This window comes from Bos taurus, chromosome 23, assembly GCF_002263795.3.
Source record: "Bos taurus isolate L1 Dominette 01449 registration number 42190680 breed Hereford chromosome 23, ARS-UCD2.0, whole genome shotgun sequence".
Taxonomy (NCBI): Eukaryota; Metazoa; Chordata; class Mammalia; order Artiodactyla; family Bovidae; genus Bos; species Bos taurus.
This window is the reverse complement of record NC_037350.1, coordinates 30,998,455-31,020,715: the sequence shown is the minus strand read 5'-3', so window position 1 is coordinate 31,020,715 and position 22,261 is coordinate 30,998,455. Positions and strand designations below refer to the sequence as shown.

Sequence of the window (22,261 nt, the reverse complement as noted above, 5' to 3'; positions counted from 1 at the left end):
AGATGAGCACTTGGAAAGTTGCTATTCTCTCGACTAAATATCGCAGGATATTTTGGTAAATAGCCTTGGGTTATAGACATGCTTTCACCTATCCTGACCAAAAAAAAAAAAAAAATAACAGCTCTATATCTTGTTTCCGTAGTGTAGTGGTTATCACGTTCGCCTAACACGCGAAAGGTCCCCGGTTCGAAACCGGGTGGAAACAATAGCTTTTGCTTGAGGTTTCCAACTGACCACATTGATCTTTGTTTATCTTTAAACACAGGACCCTTCTTCCGTAGCACGAACAAGAACAAAGTACCAAGCCACAATGAAATTAGTACTGACGACTGAGAACCGCCAGGGGAGTGTTTTCATTCAGATTCTCTCTTGAGGTTTACAGAGTTTGTTTCTTAACCAAAACCCTACCTGTTCTGGGACCCGGAAAACAAGTATTTAATGAAGAAACAGAAACTCCTGAAGGGACTGAAGGAAGATGGTGAAAAGAGCAAGAGGAAACTTGCGGAAGTTATTTGGCAGACAGAGCACAGGATGAAAGGCGTCAGAGGTTTCTATTCTTTGGTCTGGGAGGTCCAGACCAAAATAGAATAGAATAGAGGTTTCTGTTCTTTGGTCTGGGAAATCCAGCATTCGCTGAGGACGAGAGAAAACTGTCAAAGGGATACGAAGCCCCTTTTCATGAAGCCAAGGGCAGAGGCCTGAGAGGGTAAATCAGGTGCCCGGAAAGCTGAAAATGGCAGTTAGTCAGTCAATATATGGAAATGCTGCTTCTAGTTTCCTCAGGGAAACTTTCTTGAGGACGGAAAACAGAACGAGCTAGTTAATATCCTTTCTCCTCAAGTCTGAATTCATGCCTTCCTCGGTTATCCGTAAGGAAGGACTTAGGGACTTTGCTCGTCTTGTTTCGAAGTTCCTCCCCTGAGCTCAGAGCAGCTCCTGAAGGAAAGATGCCGGATTTTTGGCAGATTGGGAAAGCGCAACATGGAGGGGAATACTGAGGTCATTTAATTCTTGGGGAAATTGATCTCAGGCTAAGGAAAGAGGGAGAAAAAAAATATGTATTCTAACGAAGTGGCTGATCTTTAATATGGTAAGGAAGAGGGGAACCGGTGGCTCAAGGGGAGCAGAGTGGCGCAGCGGAAGCGTGCTGGGCCCATAACCCAGAGGTCGATGGATCGAAACCATCCTCTGCTAATACTTTTGTAACATCTCCAATACACGGCCTCGGAGAGTGTATTTGATTTCCTAAAGTTCATTTAGGGTTCAGCGTTTTCCTTTTTTCTCCTCAAATGACTGCACAATTTCCTTCTCGTTCAAAAGAAAAGAGACAAGTCTTATCTTTGGAGTAGAGGAAGAGCTGACAAATTTCATGTTTATTTCCAACAAATTAACCGTTTGTGTTCCAGAGATTATATACTGAGATAGGATATAATTTTTTATTTTCTTGCACATTTCCTTACACTCAAAGAAAAAAAACATTGTTATTTTGCCTGAGATCATTGGTTGCTAGAAACCTACATTGCCTTTTTACTTGAGTCGGGGGGTTCAGGTTCCTTTCACTCTTTTGTTCATTCTTAGGCATGATTTATAATGTTCAAGTTAATAGAAACATGCTGTGAACTCTTCTCTGAAGCAATTTATGTTACAATAATTGAGAAGACACCTTTCATACACTCTCCCTGTTCATACTTACATAAACTGAATTCATGGGAATGTTACGAGAAAAAGAAGCAAAAACCTTGCATATGAAATGATATAAAACAGTAGACTACATTTACAATTTTTTTGTGCATCAGAATTCCATGGAGAAACTAGAAGAAAAATAGTTTTACTGATATATTTGCAAAAGAAATTGAGAGAAAATGTCTAATTAAAATAATTTAAAATGAGTGACTATATATGACAAGAAAATAGAAATTCTTCTAAGCAGTGAGAATTCACAGAGAAAAATATCAAAAGAAAAAATATTAATAAAATTTTGCATGTGGTGGATCTGTTTCATTCCTTCCTTTACTTCACTGATGAATATGTTCTTATTTGGCAAAACCAACCATTTTCAATTTATTTTGCTTGCATATTCCCAAAAAGCATTTTTAACTGAAAATGTCCAGGCACAGGAGATTTGTTGAATAAACTGAGACATATAGACTCTGAGGAGAAGTACCATGCAGCTGCAAAAAAGATATGGAGTGATTAACAGGAGATATTGTTACTTATGTGAGGGGATGTACAGATTAAGATTATAATATGCTATCTTTTTTCAAGAAGGAAGGGGAGTCAGGAAAACAGAAAACAGCAAAGATAGATGAGTGCAACTGGCAATCTAAAAGTGTAGTAATAGTTCTAGGGTACATGAAGTATTGGGTTGTCCAAAAACTTCATTAAGACATTATGGAAAAACCAGAACGAAATTTTTGGCCAACCCAAAAATTTTATGGGAGAAATAGAGAAGGAACAGGAAAGAGTGGAAGAGAGAAAAAAATAGGAGAGTCACAGACTGTCCTTGAAGTGTGGATCATAGAAATCAAAAGATATTCCTCAGAGATTGAACCCTTGGCTTTATTTGTGTAAACTATGATTTCAATTCAGTCCCTCAGTCATGTCCAAATATTTGTGACCCCATGAACTGCGGCACTCCAGGCCTTTCTGTCCATTACCAGCTCCTGGAGTTCACTCAAACTCGTGTTCATTGAGTCAGTGATGCCATCCAATCAACTCATCCTCTGTCGTCCCCTTCTCCTCCTGCCTTCAATCTTTTCCAGCATCAGGGTTTTTTCCAAGGAGTCAGTTTTTCGCAGCAGGTGGCCAAAGTATTGGAGTTTCAGCTTCAGCATCAGTCCTTCCAATGAATATTCAAGACTGATTTCCTTTAGGATGGACTGGTTGAATCTCTTTGCTGTCCAAGGGACTCTCAAGAGTCTTCTCCAATACCACACTTCAAAAGCATCAATTCTTTGGTGCTCAGCTTTCTTTATAGTCCAGCTCTCACATTCATGCATGACTACTGGAAAAACCACAGATGGACCTTTGTCGGCAAAGTAATGTCTCTGCTTTTTAATATGCTGTCTAGATTGGTCATAGCTTTTCTTCCAAGGAGTAAGCGTCTTTTAATTTCATGGCTGCAATCACCATCTGCAGTGATTTTGGAGCCCCAAAAATAAAGTTTGTCAGTGTTTCTACTGTTTCCCCATCTATTCGCCATGAAGTGATGGGACAGGATGCCATGGTCTTAGTTTTTTTGAATGTTGTTTAAAGTCAACTTTTTCACTCTCCTGTTTCACTTTCATTAAGAGTCTCTTTAGATCTTTTTTGCTTTCTTCCGTAAGGGTGGTGTCATCTGCATATCTGAGGTTATTGATATTTCTCTCGGCAGTCTTGATTCCAGCATGTGCTTCATTCAGTCCAGCATTTCTCATGAGGTACTCTGCATATAAGTTAAATAAGTAGGGTGACAATATACAGCATTGGCATACTCCTTTCCCTATTTGGAACCAGTCTGTTGTTCCATGTCCAGTTCTAACTGTTGCTTTTTGACCTGCATGCAGATTTCTCAGAGTGCAGGTCAGGTGGTCTGGTATTTCCATCTCTTGAATTTTCCACAGTTTGTTGTGATCCACACAGTCAAAGGCTTTGGCATAGTCAGTAAAGCAGAAGTAGATGTTTTTCTGGAACTCTCTTGCTCTTTCAATGATCCAACAGATGTTGGCAATTTGATCTCTGGTTCCTCTGCCTTTTCTAAATCCAGCTTGAGCATCTGGAAGTTCATGGTTCATGTACTGTTGAAGCCTGGCTTGGAGAATTTTGAGCATTCCTTTACTAGCACGTGAGATGAGTGCAATTGTGCGGTAATTTGAACACTCTTTGGCATTGCCCTTTTTTGGGATTGGAATGAAGACTGACCTTTTCCAGTCCTGTGGCCACTGCTGAGTTTTCCAGATTTGCTGGCATATTGAATGTAGCACTTTCACAGCATAATCTTTTAGGATTTGAAATAGTTCAACTGGAATTCCATCACCTCCATTAGCTGTGTTTGTAATGATGCTTCCTAAGGCCCACTTGACTTCACATTCCAGGAGGTCTGCCTCTAAGTGAGTGATCACACCATCATATTTATCTGGGTTGTGAAGATCTTTTTTGTATAGTTCTTCTGTGTATTCTTGCCACCTCTTCTTAATATCTTCTGCTTCTGTTAGGTCCTTACCATTTCTGTCCTTTATTGTGCTCATCTTTGCATGAAAAGTTCCCTTGGTATCTCTAATTTTCTTGAAGAGATCTCTAGTCTTTCCCATTCTATTATTTTCTTCTATTTCTTTGCATTAATCACTGAAGAAGACTTTCTTATCTCTCCTTGCTATTCTTTGGAACTCTGCATTCAAATAGGTATATCTTTCCTTTTCTCCTTTGCCTTTCACTTCTCTTCCTTTCACAGCTGTTTGTAAGGCCTCCTCAGACAACCATTCTGCCTTTTTGCATTTCTTTTTCTTGGGGATGGTCTCCAATCACTGCCTCCTGTACAATGTCACAAACCTCTGTCAATAGTTCTTCAGGCACTCTATCAGATCTAATCCCTTGAATTTATTTGTCACTTCCACTGTATAATCATAAGGGATTTGATTTAGGTCATATCTGAATGGTCTAGTGGTTATCCCTACTTTCTTCAATTTAAATCTGAATTTGGCAATAAGGAGTCCATGATCTGAGCCACAGTCAACTCCCAATCTTGTTTTTGCTGACTGTATAGAGCTTCTCAATCTTTGGCTGCAAAGACTATAATCAATCTGATTTCAGTACTGACCATCTGGTGATGTCCATGTGTAGAGTCAGCTCTTGTGTTGTTGGAAAATGGTATTTTATATGACCAGTGGATTATCTTGGCAAAACTCTGTTAGCCTTTGCCCTGCTTCATTTTGTACTGCAAGGCCAAATTTACCTGTTACTCCAAGTATCTCTTGACTTCCTACTTTTGCATTCCAGTCCACTATGATGAAAAGGACATCTTTTTGGGGGTGTTAGTTCTGGAAGGTCTTGTAGGTCTTCATAGAACTATTCAACTTCAGCTTCTTCACCGTTACTGGTTGGGGCATAGACTTGAATTAACGTGATATTGGATGGTTTGTCTTGGAAATGAACAGAGATCATTCTGTTGTTTTTGAGATTGCATCCAAGTACTGCATTTTGGACTCTTTCATTGACTATGATGGCTACTCCATTTCTTCCAAGGGATTCTTGTCCACAGTAGTAGATATAATGGTCATCTGAGTTAAATTCACCCATTTCAGTCCATTTTAGTTCACTGATTCCTAAAATGTCGATGTTCACTCTTGCCTTCTCCTGTTTGCTTGATTCCAATTTGCCTTGATTCATGGACCTTACATTCCAGCTTCCTATGCAATATTGCTCTTTGCAGCATCAGACTTTACTTCCATCACCAGTCACATCCACAGCTGGGTGTTGTTTTTACTTTGGCTCCATCTCTTCATTCTTTATGGAGTTAGTTCTCCACTGATCTCCAGTAGCATACTGGGCACCTACCGACATGGGGAGTTCATCTTTCAGTGTCCTATATTTTTGCCTTTTCATACAGTTCATGGGGTTCCCAAGGCAAGAATACTCAAATGGTTTGCCATTGCCTTCTCCAGTGGACCACGTTTTGTCAGAACCCTCCACCATGACCCGTTCATCTTGGGTGTCCCTACACAGCATGGCTCATAGTTTCACTGAAAGAGAGAAACTATGCTTTATCACATCTTAGCTACCTCAAACAAATGCTGAAACCTTCATGACCTATAATTTTTATTTTCTGGATCTCTTCAAAGCCTGCAGGGTTCACCAAGGAAAAGACAGGGTTTAATGGCACCAGCACCTTTACTAATAACTAAATAGAGATCCAAAGGACTGAAACCTAACTCCTGAGATTTCTGTACTCCAGGATATCTGGTTTATATGTATGCTTATTCAATGTGTTCTCAACTTTTACAAGAAGCTTGAAATTACAAAATGAAACATTATTTGAATATCCAACCTCCCCTTCTTTATCTTCTTATTCCCCTTCATCTGAAAATGTCAAATGCCCTAGGAGAAGAATGCTTTATGGGCAGTAAAATGTATTAAAATAAAATCTAATCAGAAGATCCTAGCATTGTCATAAGTATACATAAAGGGAAATAAATTTATAAAATAGATAAAATAATATAGACATTAATAAGTGACAAATTTGATATTTCAATTCAGTAGGTAGGCAAAGATAATTTTAAAATAAACTGTGATGACATAACTAACTTTGCCTTTGGCAGAAAACAGAGATGAACATTTACCTTCAACAAGTAACAAATCACATTTCAGATTGATTAGTGATTTAAATACAAAATGTAAAATAATAAAGCATGTAGTTGCAATTAATAAGAAAACTCAGAAGAAAAAAATATTTACTTGGAAACTATAGCATAAGAAATGTTTGAGCAACTAAGCTTTAGTAAAAATATGCTTTGGTGAAAGCCTACAAGAAAAGTAGGCAATCTTAAATGGCAAATTCACATAAGAAAGAAATCCACCTGAAAATTAGAAATAAATGTGTCTAAGAATGAGATGATGGTGAGGGGGCTGCTTTGGTTTATCACTTCATTGTTTTAACCTAGCTAGGACAGTATCCTTAAGCTATCTTCATTTCTTAGAGTCTTTATGAATTGTCATAGTATTCTGATGCTCTCACATTGCCTTCCAGTGGTCTTCTAAATTGTTTCTTCATAAGTTTGAATCGTCCTAAAGAATATAATTGCCAACATTTTCACAATGTAATTGGTAAAATTTGAACATTAAAATAGTCCAGTCCATCACTGAATTTTATCCATTGGTACCCAAGAGCAATTTGATACATGCTGCTGCTGCTGCTGCTGCTAAATCACTTCAGTCCTGTCCGACTCTGTGCCACCCCATAGAAGGCAGCCCACCAGGCTTCCCCGTTCCTGGGATTCTCCAGGCAAGAACACTGGAGTGGGTTGCATTTCCTTCTCCAATATATGAAAGTGAAAAGTGAAAGTGAAGTCGCTCAGTAAGTGTCCGACTCCTTGACCCCATGGACTACAGCCTACCAGGCTCCTCTGTCCATGGGATTTTCCAGGCAAGAGTACTGGAGTGGGTTGCCATTGCTGTCTCCATGATATATGCTAGCATCCTTGAAAAGTATACAAGTCAGTGTTCATGAATTCTTTTTTTCTTTCAAAGGTATTTCTATTTTATAGATACCATGAAATTTTATCCTTCCATATTGCATTTTTCTATGCTTAAACGCTGTTACTGATTATTATATTACTCTGAAACAGAAAAATATATTAAAAGATAAATATAATTTTAACTATTTCTGGTGTGTGTTTTGTATTTCAAGGGTCTCCCCCCTCCCCCAGTTTGAGTTGTTTTCAAGTTTAATAGTAGCAAGTGACCAATAAAAAGTAAAGATGTAATTTTTGAGAAGCATTTAGTATACGAAAAGAAAATTTGTAGTAAGAGAGATAGCACTTTTTTCCTAGCCCTCGTGTCTGTGGGTGAAAGCTTCCAGGGGTTGCAATGAGAAGATTTCCGTAGAAATAAGTGTTATCAGAAATTTACAGAAAGGGGATGTGAAATCAAGTAAAAACAGACTTTTTACAGGTCCCACCGAGATTTGAACTCGGATCGCTGGATTCAGAGTCCAGAGTGCTAACCATTACACCATGGGGCCTGTCCTGGACAAATACCTTCTAAATTCTTTGATGATATAATTCTTCCTCCCTAAGAACCTTGATGTGGTTTTCTAAAGGGTAGAAATACATTTTGCATTTCCTCCTCTAGGATTAAGTCATGAACCCTTACCTGTCACATGCCTGTATCTATCATCTAAGCCAGACTCTACTGCAAAACATTGCCTCCCTAATGTTAGGAATCGGCCTTTCCACCCACCCATTCTCACGGAGTGCTCGGTTTTATGATAACCGTTTTGTACTGTTACTTCACCCAAGGCTCAGAGTTGTCCTACGAGATGGGGATCATGATCTCTATTTTACAGATGAATAACCTGAGGCAGAGACCTGGTGTCTTTCACCCTTCTCTCTCAGATTCTATTACTTCACGGAAAATCGTCTTTTTCTAGGGTGGTAAGCTGAAGCTCCAACACTTTGGCCACCTGATGCAAAGAACTGACTCATTGGAAAAGACCCTGATGCTGGAAAGATTGAAAGCAGAAGGAGAAGGGGACGACAGAGGATGAGATGGTTGGATGGCATCACGGCCTCGATGGGCATGTGTTTGAGCAAGCTCCGGGAGTTGGTGATGGACAGAGAAGGCTGGTGTGCTGCAGCCCATGGGGTGGCAAAGAGTCGGACACGACTGAGCAAGTGAACTGAACTGATCTACCTCTTTTGCTGACGCGTTATGGAAAGATTTACCAGAGTCGCAGACAAGACACTGACATTTAAGGAAAATGGAATTAAACATGCTTGGAAGATGCGATTGGAGTAAGATCCCTGCTGCCCTGGGAGCACAAGGTGGAACCGGGGAGATGAGGGGAAAAGGAAAGGAAAGGCCCTCGAAAGTCTTCCTAGGACCGAGTCGAGCCCCACGGTCCTACTTTCACTAACAGAAAATATAGAGACTCCCAAATGGACACAGAGAAGATTCCCCTGCTGCAGCATCTGTTTCCCGCACACACTTCGGCGTCCATATTTGGTGAAAACCTGCAAGACAGTCAGTTTCTGTGATGGGTCCTGGTGAATATTCTGAGTCGCATCCTAATCCAGTATCTCCACAAACTCCTCAGGCTGGCTTTTCGCGGGCAAAAATACCCAGCACAAGTTTAGCAGTGTGTACCCAGCGATTTCTTTAGCGGTACTGGGGAGTCTAGCTTTGCTCGAAGCAATTTCCTGAAATTCGACGCCCGTCGGATGAGACTGACCTAGCTGAAATACTTTCATGATTTGCAGATTGGGATTGCTTTCCAGGATTTCAGATTTTAAACCGGAGGCGGGTTTCGGAGTCCGTGCGCCTCTAGTGGATTTAGACCATGAAGCGCAACTCCCACTACCTGGGGCGGGCGTAGGGGGGCGAGTGGAAATCACCAAAAACAAAAGGCCAGGTTTCTTCCAGGATTCCTCTACAGAAGGATTTTTTTCAGGGTGGCTTTTACTGGACAAAATCTTTAAATTGGTTCTTTTCCGAAATGCTGGGTTGGGAGTTTTCCTCTAGAACAGGCGAAGAATGGCCGAAGACTGTTCCTTGTTTGCATAGAGTGGGTAGAAGACCCTCAGGAGAGAGGGTAAAGATCCTCTACTGGAGATCCTAAACTGTCAAAACCTGGCGGGTACAAGAAAAACGTCCTTACAAAGGAAACGCTTTTAAACCTGAGCGGGGAGAACCCAGGTAGATTCCTCTTCTATCCGCATAACTTAGTCAGCAACGGATATACCAGCCCGATGACATTTTCCAGCGCCCCAGAGAATAGTCCCAATGGCCTTGACTCTGCGTGATTCCTGATATGTTAGCAAAAGTGCACTGCGTGAGGAAGGGGCCTTGACCTGTGCAGCAGCCGTGCCCCGTGTAGCAGAGAAAAGGCCTGTACTTCCCCAGGGCCCCATCCTACAGCTTTCCCAGACTCACGCCCTCAGGCGAACTGTGATGAGGACAGCAAGTGAAGCCCTTCCAGCAAGGAATAAATAAAGTGCAGTGTTCAGAGGCTAAAGTCTCCTTCCTGCACCCCCAGCAAGGGAAAAAGAACGCCTTCAGATTAAATCCTCACTTTCTATGCAGCGTTCAAAAATCTTCAACTGGATGACAAATGTGTAATTAGCTCTTTTCAGAGGCTAGGCCCATGGCAGGCACCAGCCTCCCCCTAGCCAATAGATAACCACAAGCAGGCACATTCAGACTTTAGAATGACAGGGCAAGCATGTAGTCAAAAGAGACTTTCTTTTCAAATTCTCATTCAAAAGTGCAAAATTCAGTGCTCTTATTACATATCCTTCCTCAACTCCAAATTGAGCTATTGCTGTGGCCTCATTAAGACAAAGTCATGGTTGACATTCACCTTCAGGGAAGTTTCTGCTCCAGTCCTGGGCAAAGTCTGGTTCTCAGAGTTTACTGTAGACTTGGGATCATTGAAGGAAAAGAGTGAGAAGAAATTTGGGAAAAAGCAGAGCAGAATGTTTTGTAACCAAACATGGACACAAGCTACCCTGGGTTCTGGGATGAAACTTTATGCACTCAGCAAGTTTTTCTTTTCTCTTTAATTTATTTTTTTGTTTCTTTTGGCCACGTATCTTACAGGATCTCAGTTCCCCAACCAAGGATAGCTTGGAATTCTAACCACTAGGCAGCCTGGGAACTCTGCACTCAATATTTTTAAACTCCTAACAGGAGCCAGGGATTGTGGGACTGAGAAGTGAAAGGTGAACAAAGCCACAGTACTGGTCTCTCCCCTAGGATATCCTCTGTCTAGAGCAGCAGTGGGGGAGTTATTCAACAAGTAATTAAAACGTGAGATGGTAGGAGAAGGGGACATTTGGGTGCTGAGGAAACACAGATGGAGCACGCGAGCCTAGACAAGGGAGCCGATGAAGGCCTGGGTAAGAAGTGCTGAAAGGTCTAAGTTAATATTTGAGGAATGAATAGAGAATCAGAACTGGGGGCAAAATGGAGGGCAAAAACGTTTTGCTGTTAGTAAATACGGAAAGGAAAAGAAGATGGTAGAAATAATTGTATCATAGCTTGTGACTAGAAGATATTTTGGAGGGACGAGTGTAACAGGAACGGTGACAAACGAGGTTGGAGGTGTGGCCAGGTTAGGTTAGGTTTCAACAGTCATGAAAATGTGGGGAGCTGCCCCCAGCAAAGTGGAAATAACTTGTCCTGTACTGGAATTCTCAAAGGTGATAGCAAGGGCTGCTCACTCATGGGTTGCTACCCACAGTTTGAAGAACAGTCCCACAAGATCAACTTTGTGCAGAGGTATTCCTAGCATGTCTAAGAATTGAAGGAATTTGCAGTTATAACGGGAAGAGGTGGCCTGAAAGTGTTAAGGGCGCGGACTGCTAGTCCATCTATCGTGCTCTGCTCCTGTAGGCTCAGATGCCTCCTCTGAGCGCCCTCTGTGAAAAGCCCAGCCGCGAGAGAGAACAGAAACGCTCCGTGTTTATCGCCTTCTAATCACAAATTTATCACCTCTCAGTTTAGACTTCCTTTTCCAGTTTTAGGATAAAGTGGCCATTCTTTTAAAACAAAGTTCTTTTGCCTGCTCACACAGATTTCTTTCTAGGAATAAAGCAAAGGGAGACAGCGGAGAGACGGCGCCTCCGCATCCGGACCTGGGCAGACCTGGGCACGGGTTACAGGACGGGCGGCTTCTCCTGGGAGTGCTGGATTCTGAACACAGCTTCGCTCAGCAGCCGGTGGGCTCCGACTTCCCATCAGAGAAGACTCTGTTACTATTGCTCGTTAAGACTGACGTGTGGTGGGTTGGATTACAAGAGAAAAGGGGAAACGCTGGGACGAGATTGCAGAAGTAAAATGGAATATGGGAACAACCAGGAAGGTCCCACCGAGATTTGAACTCGGATCGCTGGATTCAAAGTCCAGAGTGCTAACCATTACACCATGGGGCCCACAAGGGAAGCTTTTGAAAAAGTATCTCTTGTGGCAAATATTCATCTTTGAGGCACTAGATGCCAATTACCAAAATTTAAGCAACGTGACCCCCACCCCCAACCCTCCAACAAAATTGTACCTTCTGGAGGGGTAATTTTGAAAATGTGTGGGTGTTTTGGTTGTCTCACATGGCTTAGTGGCACAACTGGTTTTCAGGTCAGGGCCAGATGCTGGAAGTCCAGTGATACTCAGGACATTCCTATCCAAGAATTATCCTTAGAACAGCATGACTTTTGTAAAACATTTTCATCTGGATTTTCAAGGATCTTTTCTAAGGGTGAAGTCCCTGCTTCCACCTTTGTACCCTCTCACTTAATCATCTTCTCATATACAACTGGCAGTGCTGTGTGGGACCTTGTTAGGATTATGACTTTTATTCTGAGATAGGATGTCACAACTTCTGGTTAGGTGTTCTGGGGCACTCCTCTTTGGAATGTATGAGATGTCTGATCATTCTGAAGCCACCACACAGTTAGGGAGCCAGATTACATAAAAGTGCTCAGGCTGAGAATTCCCTGGTCATCCAGTGGGACTCTGCACTTCCATCCATGTGCAACCAGATTGGCTCCCTGGTCAGGGAAAAAGATCCTCCAGGTCAGTGGCCAAAAAAAGAAAAGTTCTCTGAATGTTAGTCCTAGCCCACAGCCAGTGTCAATTGCCAGACAAATGAGTGAAGATGCTTTTAGATAATTCTAGCCCTCAGCAGTTGTCCTGTAAATGACAAGTCAATGATCTTCTGCCTAAAGCCCCAGACATTTTAGAGCTGATAGCCATTGCAGCTGTGCTCTGACCTAATTCCTGACCACAGACTCCATGAAGATTAATAAAATGCTTTGTGCCATCAAGTTTGGGCTGTTTAGCATGCAGGAACAGTAACCTGAACAGGTCTAGAAACAGGAATTTTCTTGACCTAATCTTAGTTTTGCTCAATGAGAGTGTTCCCAATATTTTGCCACCATAAGTAATGTGAACATCAGTGTCTTTCTATGGGCCAATTTGTTTGTCATATATTTTCAAAATTAATGTTTTTTCACAAAATTGGCAGGCTTGTGTGGGGTCTTGTGAGAGTGGGATGATTAAAGATAAGAAAACTCCCCTCTTTAAATAACCATCTAAGTGCTATGTCCTTTCATTATATTAAGCTGTAAAGAGACATTGGTTGGCATGTCATTGACTCAGTGTACATTCTAGGCTCTGGGCTTGGTGCTGGGGTATGGCTGAGAATAAGACTCCTTTGGTAGAACCCACCTCTTCAGGAATGGTTTTATAACAATTTTATTGTTTGTTTTTCTGGATGTAGATCTTAACAGAGATGGAGTGATCTTCTCTTGCTTTGCAGGGCATTTTTTTCAGCAGCTATCTAGAAAACTTGCAGGTTGTTGAGGCTCCATGCAGAAATTAAGTTGAACAAAGATAAAAAGATGAGAAGTTGAAACTTCTCATCCCATGGCTCCCTCTGCTCCAGCCACAGCAGCCTTTGGCAGTTCCCAAAACACACTAAGTAGGAGCCTGATTTGGGTACTTGTTCCTTTTGCCTGCAACAGATTCCCCCAGGTAGTGACTCACCACTTTATGCCAATGACTCCTCTGTGAGGCCTTGTCCAAGTGCCTTCCTTAAAATTACCTTTCTCAACGTCCTCTTTCCTTTCTTTATTTTTATCCACATCACCCATTAAGGAGCTGATATATTAAGAATTTCATTTATTTATTAATTATCTGGCTGTAAAAAGTGACCTAATGTGTTGTCAGATTCCTTTTCTCCTGTCCAATATGAAATTCTGTGCCAGTATTTGAAACTACTGTCTGTTCTCAGCTAATAAAAATGTGGGAGTGTCACTTGATTTGTAAGACAGGTCCATGACCAAAAATTAGACCTTTATTGCAGCGTACTTAAATACAGATCAATGCAGTTTGCAATTCTGATTCCCTGGTTGCAAAGGTAAGAATGTTGTGTTTGTCATCTCTTTTTAACTGGCTAAGAAAAGGACTACTAGTTCCCCTAATGGATTAGTGGTACTTTCTCTGTCTCCATCATGCTCAGAAAAACAAAGAAACATCTATGACTGATAGATAATTTAACAAATAATGTGAGAGTCTGCTTCATTTAAATGACCACACAATGTTAACCTGGCATCTAGAATCATGACTATTTCAGAATCTTATTTGATAAACTCTTCACGGTTCATACCTAGAGGTTTTATACTGAAGTCCTATCATTGTTTTGCCAAGTGTGCTCATGATACAGAATGAAGCCCTTTGTGTAACATTCAGACTGCTTGCTCAACCCTTTGCACTGCTCCCTTTTGCCCACTCCTGTAGACGTTAATCCCACCAACATTCCCAGTGCCTTGAATGTGACAACTGTGTTCTTACTTCATCTGCCCAGAATGCTTTTTGTACACCACTCCCCTCTGCTGGTAACTATTATTTATTTTTTGCTCCTTGGGTTTTCCACATACATCTCTACTGAAGCATTTATTATCTTATTATTTCATTTGTTTGTTTATGGACAATGTGCACATATGACTAAAAATTAAAAGTGCGTAAAAACATCACAATCAAAAAAGATTTTCTATCCATCCCTGCTCCTAGGCTATCCAGCATCCTTTCTGCAAAAATAACCAATAGTAGCAATTTGTGTAGTAGTCTTCTGGAGATATTTTAGATTATACAAACCCATGTATACAAAAATCTACTGCACATTATCCTGTATGTTGCTTTTGGCCCTTGACAGTAAATCATGGAGATCATCACCTATCAATACTTGAGGAAACCACATAGTAGTTACAAATACGGATTCTGAAGCTAGACTACTTCGGAATAGAAATAAGCACAGGTATCTGCCTCCTTAGCGCAGTAGGCAGCGCGTCAGTCTCATAATCTGAAGGTCCTGAGTTCGAACCTCAGAGGGGGCAGCTCTTTTTAAGACTTCTCGGAAGACTCGAGGCTCACTCTTTGAGTTTGGAAGATCTCCTGGAGAAGGAAATGGCAACTCACTCCAGTATTCTTGCCTGGAAATTTTCACGTACAGGGAGCCTGCTGGACCACAGTTTACGGGGTCGCTAAGAGTCGGGCACGACTGTTACTAGCTGTACATTTACAGGTAAGTTTCTCATCATCTCTGGACCTGTATTTTATAATCTATAAAACAAGTATAAACTAATTTAACTCAAAATATTGTTATAAAGAATAAGTGATTTAATGTATACAAGGACATTTTGGGATTTCCTCTATGGCTCAGCAGGTAAAGAATCCGCCTGCAATGCAGGAGACACAGGAGACGGTGGGTTTGATCCCTGGGTGGGAAGATCCCCTGAAGAAGGAAATGGCAACCTGTTCCAGTATTCTTGCCTGAAAAGTCCCATGGACAGAGGAATTTGGTGGGCTACAGTTCAAAGGGTCGCAGAGTCGGTCACGGCAAAGCACACAAGGAAAGTTTTAGGACATTATCTCCCAATGTCTAAGCAGTAAATATTGCTACTAATATTATGCAAAAGAGCCTTCAGATTTGTTTTTACCTGCAGGTAGAATGATATACTGTAATGTTCTATTTTATTGTTCACCATTCAGATTATTTCTAGTCTTTGGTTTTACAAACTGGGCTGCTTGGAAAACTCTGTAACATACCATTTTTCACATTTTCAAAAATGTTAAATTCCTAGAAATGAGGTTGTTGGGAGTATATGTGTGTTTTTAAATACGCTGGATACCGCCCACTTTTCCTGTATGAAAGTTCTCCCAGTTTTCAAGGCCACCAGCAGTGACTGAGAATTAAGTTCAAGAACAGCCTTATTCGGAATTTTCCATTCCTATCCCAGCATACAGTGACTATCCTGTAGTGAATAGTAGATGCTGAATAATATTTACTAGTTAACTGGATGAAAGGATGGTTTAGGAAATACAGTTGGGTTTTGGTGGCAGCAAGAACACTTAAAATCCCTTTGGCATTAAATCCCATTTAAATGTTTAAAATTGTTTGCTATTATTCATTGAAGATTATTAGAAGACAGAATAGAAATAGTTAACTTCTACTGATCACTTTGAGCAGTTTTATAGAGATTTCTTTTAGAACATGGAAAGCGCGGTAAAAGAAAAAAGCATTATTGAAAGTTTGTTAATACTGTAAAGCAACAGGGCAACAGGGTGTGTGTGTGCGGGGGGGGGGGGGGGTGTTAATAATAGAAAATTAGCTAGAGTCCCACTGATTTACCGGCTTTCCAGTAGAAAAAAATGCTTTATTAATTAAAGTCTTCTTATTTATTATCTCATGTCATTCTGATACATATGCAAAAATACCGGAGAGAAAAGGACAAAAGAACATTGAGTGACCAAGAGCTACTAAACTCCCTCTAAATTTATCATCGCAATTTTTGAGTTATTTCCATTTTACAGAGGAAAGGTCTGGTGATCCATACCTTACATAGCCTATGGCAAGACACAGTCAAGAAGTGGCCTAGTTGGTCTAAGAATATAGCACAGTACTCAAAACATGGCTAATGCCCAATAACTTTGAATACATGAAGTCATGCTGTAGGAGTGACTGATAAAAACAAAGTCCTGTTTCAGAGCTTTACTGTCACTTTGCTTTCAGACGTGGCGATTATGACCTAAGACAGGCAGTGGATCCTACTGCTAAGAGCATGGACTTTAAACTTGGCTGCCTAAATCCCATTCACCTAAAATTTTGTGGGGACCTTTGGTAAATTACTTGTGTTTTGCCTTGAGATGATGGAGATGATGACACTACCTACTCCGTAGAACTGTCCTCACAATCTAGCATACATTGTTAGCACACTGTAATATGCCACATTGCACATGGTGTGTTTGCGAACAGTGCCTTCCACAGAGTGGAATACTCAGAGTGGTTAAATTTTTCCATGGCCACAGAGCAAGTGGTGGAGCTGGGGCCAGAAGTTAGTCCTTCCGTTCCTAATCCAATTCAGGCTGAGAGCTTCACTACATCTTGTGTCTACATCTGCAGTTAGGCAAGTAGCAACTGGAGATCCACGTTCACTGGTCAATCTCCTTTTCGTGCCCAATACATCTCAATCCACAGGATCCTTTCTTCCTTCCACGGGTACCATACCGTCAGCCTCACCTTATCCAAGAGAACTCTGCTACTTCGGGAGCAGCCTCGGCTGGTATCTCCTCCTCCGCCTTTGTTTGAAACAAGGAAGCGGGAGAAACGAGAACTGCTAATCTGTCCCGCCGAATTTCTCTGTTTTCAATTTGGTCCGAAAAATTCAGCTAAACACCTGGCTTCCCCCCTCCCTTTGAAAGTACATCTCCGCCACCCCCACCCCACTTTTGTCTTTAGAACTTCGATTTATCTGTACTCTCAACATGTTAAGACAGTGGCAAGGCGGGGAGGGACTATAAATTACGGTAAGCCACAGTAAGTTCCTGTGTGCCAACATTCAGGGCATCACCATGCCCGCCACCGGCGCCTGGCCCGCAGAGGTGGTCAAGGCATCTTTGATCTCGGCTACAGAGAGACCCGCGGGGTGCTGAAATCTTATTTAAAAAAGTGAACATGACCCCAAAACCTATACCCAACACGCTAAGGGCAAGAGGGTCACCGCTGTGGACGTTACTCTCTAGCACCCTCTGGCTTCAGTGGCTGATTCCAACTTGTATTTCCATTCTCACTTGTAAAAGTTCGTCTCCAGGGGTATGTACATTTTAAGGAGTTAGAAAGCAATTCAGATCACGTTGTGTAGCTGTAAGATATGTTCCTTAGATCCTGCATTCTGACCTGCAGTATGACAAAGATCTGGAGTTCCCGTGTATGCAAAAATGGCCCCCATTCAGTGCTCCCAAGCTCCCAGAAACATTAATAGAACATAAACTGCAAGTATTTGAATCTGGGGCTTCCTGAGAAGCTACTATTAAAAAATGTGTTAGGAAATCAGTAAATGTTTCGTGGTTTCCTGGAGTTCTCCAGCGTCTGAACTGTTGCTCTCGAGATTTTTAGGTATTGTGGCTATCCAGTATAAACATAAGGGGAGGCATCAGATGAACCTGGTTTTCATAACAGAACTACGCTTTTAAAAACGCTACTCAAGGGATAGTACCCCACTCCCACTGAACTGACGGGAAAGGCGCACCGGCTCTTTTCTAGAAAATGTTGAGTGGCTCTGAAAAGAGCCTTTGGGTTCCACGAGGCCTGTAAAGACGTTTACTTGGAGCTGGTGTATTTGGTGACGGCCTTGGTGCCCTCGGACACGGCGTGCTTGGCCAGCTCCCCGGGCAGCAGCAGGCGCACGGCCGTCTGGATCTCCCTGGATGTGATGGTCGAACGCTTGTTGTAATGCGCCAGGCGCGACGCCTCGCCAGCGATGCGCTCGAAGATATCGTTGACGAAGGAGTTCATGATTCCCATGGCCTTGGACGAGATGCCGGTGTCCGGGTGGACCTGCTTCAGCACCTTGTACACGTACACGGAGTAGCTCTCCTTGCGGCTGCGCTTGCGCTTCTTGCCGTCCTTCTTCTGCGCCTTGGTCACCGCCTTCTTAGAACCCTTCTTCGGGGCAGGAGCGGACTTCGCTGGCTCAGGCATGGTGAAGTACTGCGGTCACAGAACCACTGAAGAAGAGGAAGCCGAAAGGCACCTTTTTAAGGACAAGGGTTTATGCAAATGAAGTGCAGTAGAGATTTCTGGTGATTGGTGCGTCTTCTGTGTGACATCACAGCTCAGCTTCGCCCAATCAAGGTAGGCATCCTGCATAGTCGCATTTCCATTGGTCTAAACAAAAGTAAAACGGTAGCCAATCGTACCGCTTTCTTTTCGCGCCCAGCGAGGGTTATAAACTTTCCGTTTCTGGGTTCGCCTCTCATTCTCCACGGTGACCGTTGATCTTGAATCATGTCTGGACGTGGCAAACAAGGCGGCAAGGCTCGCGCCAAGGCCAAGACTCGCTCTTCGCGGGCAGGACTCCAGTTCCCCGTGGGTCGAGTGCACCGCCTTCTCCGCAAGGGTAACTACGCCGAGCGGGTCGGGGCCGGGGCCCCGGTGTACCTGGCGGCGGTGCTGGAGTACCTGACGGCCGAGATCCTGGAGCTGGCGGGCAATGCGGCCCGGGACAACAAGAAGACGCGCATCATCCCGCGTCACCTGCAGCTGGCCATCCGCAACGACGAGGAGCTCAACAAGCTGCTGGGCAAAGTCACCATCGCCCAGGGTGGTGTCCTGCCCAACATCCAGGCGGTGCTGCTGCCCAAGAAGACTGAGAGCCACCACAAGACTAAGTAAAGAACCAAGATTGGAAACAACGAAATAAACGGCTCTTTTCAGAGCCACTTCCATGATCAGGGAAAAGAGTAGCACAATTTATGGTACCTGAAACTTAAATACTCTTTGTTACAGTACTGAGACTTGCAACTTAATGCTCTGGTTGTGTAGGGTATGTTCTAGTCTATATTTCAGAGTTAGTATTTAGGGGCAGTTGCGAACAAGAGAACATTTGTGTTAGACTAAGTTTCAAACTTACTGATAAGTTTTGGTTACCTATAACCAGAGGTCCCCATGAGGAAATTAAGCATGTGGTGTGAATTTTCATTTCCTAAGTCGCATGTTGGAGAAAGCCCATCAATGGTTTTCTGTGAAAGATACGCAGAAGCCATTGGGGTGACTGTAGGAAGATAGACTTGCAAAAGTATTCATATCGTTACCCGGACTGGAAAAATTAAGAACAAACCGGACAATACAAACTGGGTTGTAACAAAAGTACAAGATTTTGGTAGTCAGGCCTGGCAAGGTCCTCTAATTCCAGAATGAGACATGTTTGGAACATGTATGCCATTTAGCATTTTGGCCTTTTCAAGGATTGCAGACACAAAGACTTCCTATTATTAAATGTTAAAGCACTTGTTTTCAACAAATGCCACACACCTAGGTACCATACGTTGATACATTAATGAGACACTGCCTGTTCTAAAAGAAATCTAATGAGAAACGAAATAAAGTACAACGTAGCAAGAGGAGTACGCAAAGAATGCAAAAGGAGCATAGAGGAGACAGAAATAACACTTGGTCTGAGGATTAAAGCAAATTGGGAAATAGAGGAAAGCATAGGGATTTCAGCAGAAAATTAGTCACCAGACTCGTGGCTTGTATGTGCAGGCAAATGACCAAAAGTTCGCTATTGGAAAATAAAGCAGAGGGGCCACAAGAGAGGAGTCAGAGGGATGGATCTCTAGGACGTTCCTTTGGTTCTAAATCCTCCATATATCTTGTATGTCAGTCGTGTCCGACTCTGCCACCCTATGAACTGTAGGCCGACTTCCAAATCTTTATGTCCATCCCAGACTTAATTCAAGTTCAGACATACATATTCATCTACTTTATGATATTCCTTTTTTTTTTTTAACTTTCTTATACACTTATAGTGGAGAAGGCAATGGTACCCCACTCCAGTACTCTTGCCTGGAAAATCCCATGGATGGAGGAGCCTGGTAGGCTGCAGTCCATGGGGTCGCTAAGAGTCGGACACGACTGAGCGACTTCACTTTCACTTTCATGCATTGGAGAAGGAAATGGCAACCCACTCCAGTGTTCTTGCCTGGAGAATCCCAGGGACGGGGGAGCCTGGTGGGCTGCCGTCTGTGGGTCGCACAGACTCGGACACCACTGGAGCGACTTAGCAGCAGCATACTCATAGATCTCTGGGAAATTAAAAATGTATATCCCAGATTTATCATCATCCTTACTCCCCCAGTGATTCTTACAGGCATCACCATCTACCCATTAACATGAACGAAAATAGTCTGGTGTCTGAGTATTTTTATCAGCCATTACGGGCTAGAGTCCATGGGGTCGCAAAGTCGGCAACGACTGAATACACACGTACGCACACACTATGGGATGATTGAACTTTAAATTCCGGAAAAGTTTAGGTGGAAGGAAAACAAATGGAGTTTCGAGACCTGGAATATTTGTGTCCACACGTAACTAGAAATATCCACATAACTAGGGCTACTAACTTCCCCTGAAAGGAATCTTCAAATGAAAACTGATAAATTAAGAATAACAACTGCGTATATTGAAGCGAGGGTGCCCTACCCAGCCAGCAGAAAGGCCATCTGTCCTGGGCCCCTCTTGACTTGGTATCTGTTCCCGAACCCAGAAGGCTTGGCTTACACACTCAAAAATTTACACTGATTAAAAGCTGGCCTTACACGTGCCTGGGACTGGGGGAAGGAGGGAGCATTAATACTTTGGATCAAACATCTCCCTTTCCATATAAAGGCTGATTCCGGGGAAGGGAGACTTTCAATACTTCCCTCTTAAGGTGCATAATGTTGGCATCACCCCAAATTCCACGTGGTAATCATAGGTCCTACGTTTCACAACGCCACTCAGAAACACTAGTGTAACACTTTCTGCCACAAGGGATACCAGGAGTAAACAGCAAGGTAACAGTCCTTTTTCATTGTCTATGTGGGCGGCTCTGAAAAGAGCCTTTGGGGTTGAGGAAAAACGGCCAGGCTCACGCCCTCTCCCCGCGGATGCGGCGAGCAAGCTGGATGTCCTTGGGCATGATGGTGACGCGCTTGGCGTGGATGGCGCAGAGATTGGTGTCCTCGAAGAGGCCCACCAGGTAGGCCTCGCACGCCTCCTGCAGCGCCATCACCGCCGAGCTCTGAAAGCGCAGGTCGGTCTTGAAGTCCTGAGCGATCTCGCGCACCAGCCGCTGGAACGGCAGCTTGCGAATCAGTAGCTCAGTGGACTTCTGGTAACGGCGGATCTCGCGCAGAGCTACCGTGCCGGGCCGATAGCGGTGCGGCTTCTTCACGCCGCCGGTGGCCGGCGCGCTCTTCCGAGCCGCCTTGGTGGCGAGCTGCTTGCGCGGCGCCTTGCCACCCGTGGACTTCCGAGCAGTCTGCTTGGTACGAGCCATAGTGTCAGCAGGTTTAAAGAACGCCGCCTAGACACATATTTATAGAGCGAGTCAGAAGCTGATTGGACAAAAGGCGACCAGGACTGTCCAATCGGTAATCGGACTGACTCAAGTCAGTTCAGCTCCTACACAGTCGTGTCCGACTCTGCGACCCCATGGACTGCAGCACGCCAGGCTTCCCTATCTAGCACCAACTCCCGGAACTTGCTCAAACTTATGTCCATCGAGTTGGTGATGCCGACGCGAACTTTTCGATTGTTGCCCAAAGCCCCTGACCTCAATTTTTTTCTCAATTTTTCCCGTACAATTGTTTGCTATATAATAGCATTTTTCAGAAGAAATAAATACACACTACATGAGAAACATAGACTACAATCCATGGGGTCGCAAAGAGTCAGACACGACTGAGCGACTTCACTTTCACTTTTCACTTTCATGCATTGGAAAAGGAAATGGCAACCCACTCCAGTATTCTTGCCTGGAGAATCCCAGGAACTGGAGCCTGGTGGGCGGCCGTCTATGGGGTCACACAGAGTCGGACACAACTGATGTGACTTAGCAGGAGCAGCTGCAGCAACTATATTAGAATAAAATAAAAAACAGGAGACATTCTTTTAGATAGTATTTCAACCCAGTATATCTAAAATTTTCATTTCAACATGTAATCAATTGTTAGATATTTCACATTCTTTTTA

At 43.0% G+C, this 22,261-nt stretch overlaps 3 protein-coding genes and 5 non-coding genes across 8 annotated transcripts; 4 read left to right on the top strand and 4 right to left on the bottom strand.

Moving 5' to 3' along the window:
* Positions 1–132: 132 nt before the first annotated feature.
* TRNAV-AAC (transfer RNA valine (anticodon AAC)) lies at positions 133–205 on the top strand. Its single transcript has one exon. It is a non-coding gene; the product is annotated as a tRNA-Val (tRNA).
* Positions 206–1,122: 917 nt separating this feature from the next.
* Positions 1,123–1,194, top strand: TRNAM-CAU (transfer RNA methionine (anticodon CAU)). Its single transcript has one exon. It is a non-coding gene; the product is annotated as a tRNA-Met (tRNA).
* A 6,448-nt stretch (positions 1,195–7,642) lies between these two features.
* Positions 7,643–7,714, bottom strand: TRNAQ-CUG (transfer RNA glutamine (anticodon CUG)). Its single transcript has one exon. It is a non-coding gene; the product is annotated as a tRNA-Gln (tRNA).
* Positions 7,715–11,552: 3,838 nt separating this feature from the next.
* Positions 11,553–11,624, bottom strand: TRNAQ-UUG (transfer RNA glutamine (anticodon UUG)). The gene has a single exon. It is a non-coding gene; the product is annotated as a tRNA-Gln (tRNA).
* Positions 11,625–14,509: 2,885 nt separating this feature from the next.
* On the top strand, positions 14,510–14,582 carry TRNAM-CAU (transfer RNA methionine (anticodon CAU)). Its single transcript has one exon. It is a non-coding gene; the product is annotated as a tRNA-Met (tRNA).
* A 3,212-nt stretch (positions 14,583–17,794) lies between these two features.
* Positions 17,795–18,254, bottom strand: H2BC13 (H2B clustered histone 13). The gene has a single exon (XM_024983940.2). The coding sequence runs from the start codon at positions 18,224–18,226 to the stop codon at positions 17,846–17,848; it is 381 nt and encodes a 126-aa protein (XP_024839708.1). The 5' UTR covers positions 18,227–18,254; the 3' UTR covers positions 17,795–17,845.
* Positions 18,255–18,498: 244 nt separating this feature from the next.
* H2AC13 (H2A clustered histone 13) lies at positions 18,499–18,975 on the top strand. The gene has a single exon (XM_010818446.4). It carries the CDS (start codon positions 18,533–18,535, stop codon positions 18,917–18,919), a length of 387 nt encoding a protein of 128 aa, XP_010816748.1. The 5' UTR covers positions 18,499–18,532; the 3' UTR covers positions 18,920–18,975.
* Positions 18,976–20,172: 1,197 nt separating this feature from the next.
* Positions 20,173–21,575, bottom strand: H3C10 (H3 clustered histone 10). The gene has a single exon (XM_010818465.4). It carries the CDS (start codon positions 21,564–21,566, stop codon positions 21,156–21,158), a length of 411 nt encoding a protein of 136 aa, XP_010816767.1. The 5' UTR covers positions 21,567–21,575; the 3' UTR covers positions 20,173–21,155.
* Positions 21,576–22,261: the final 686 nt, after the last annotated feature.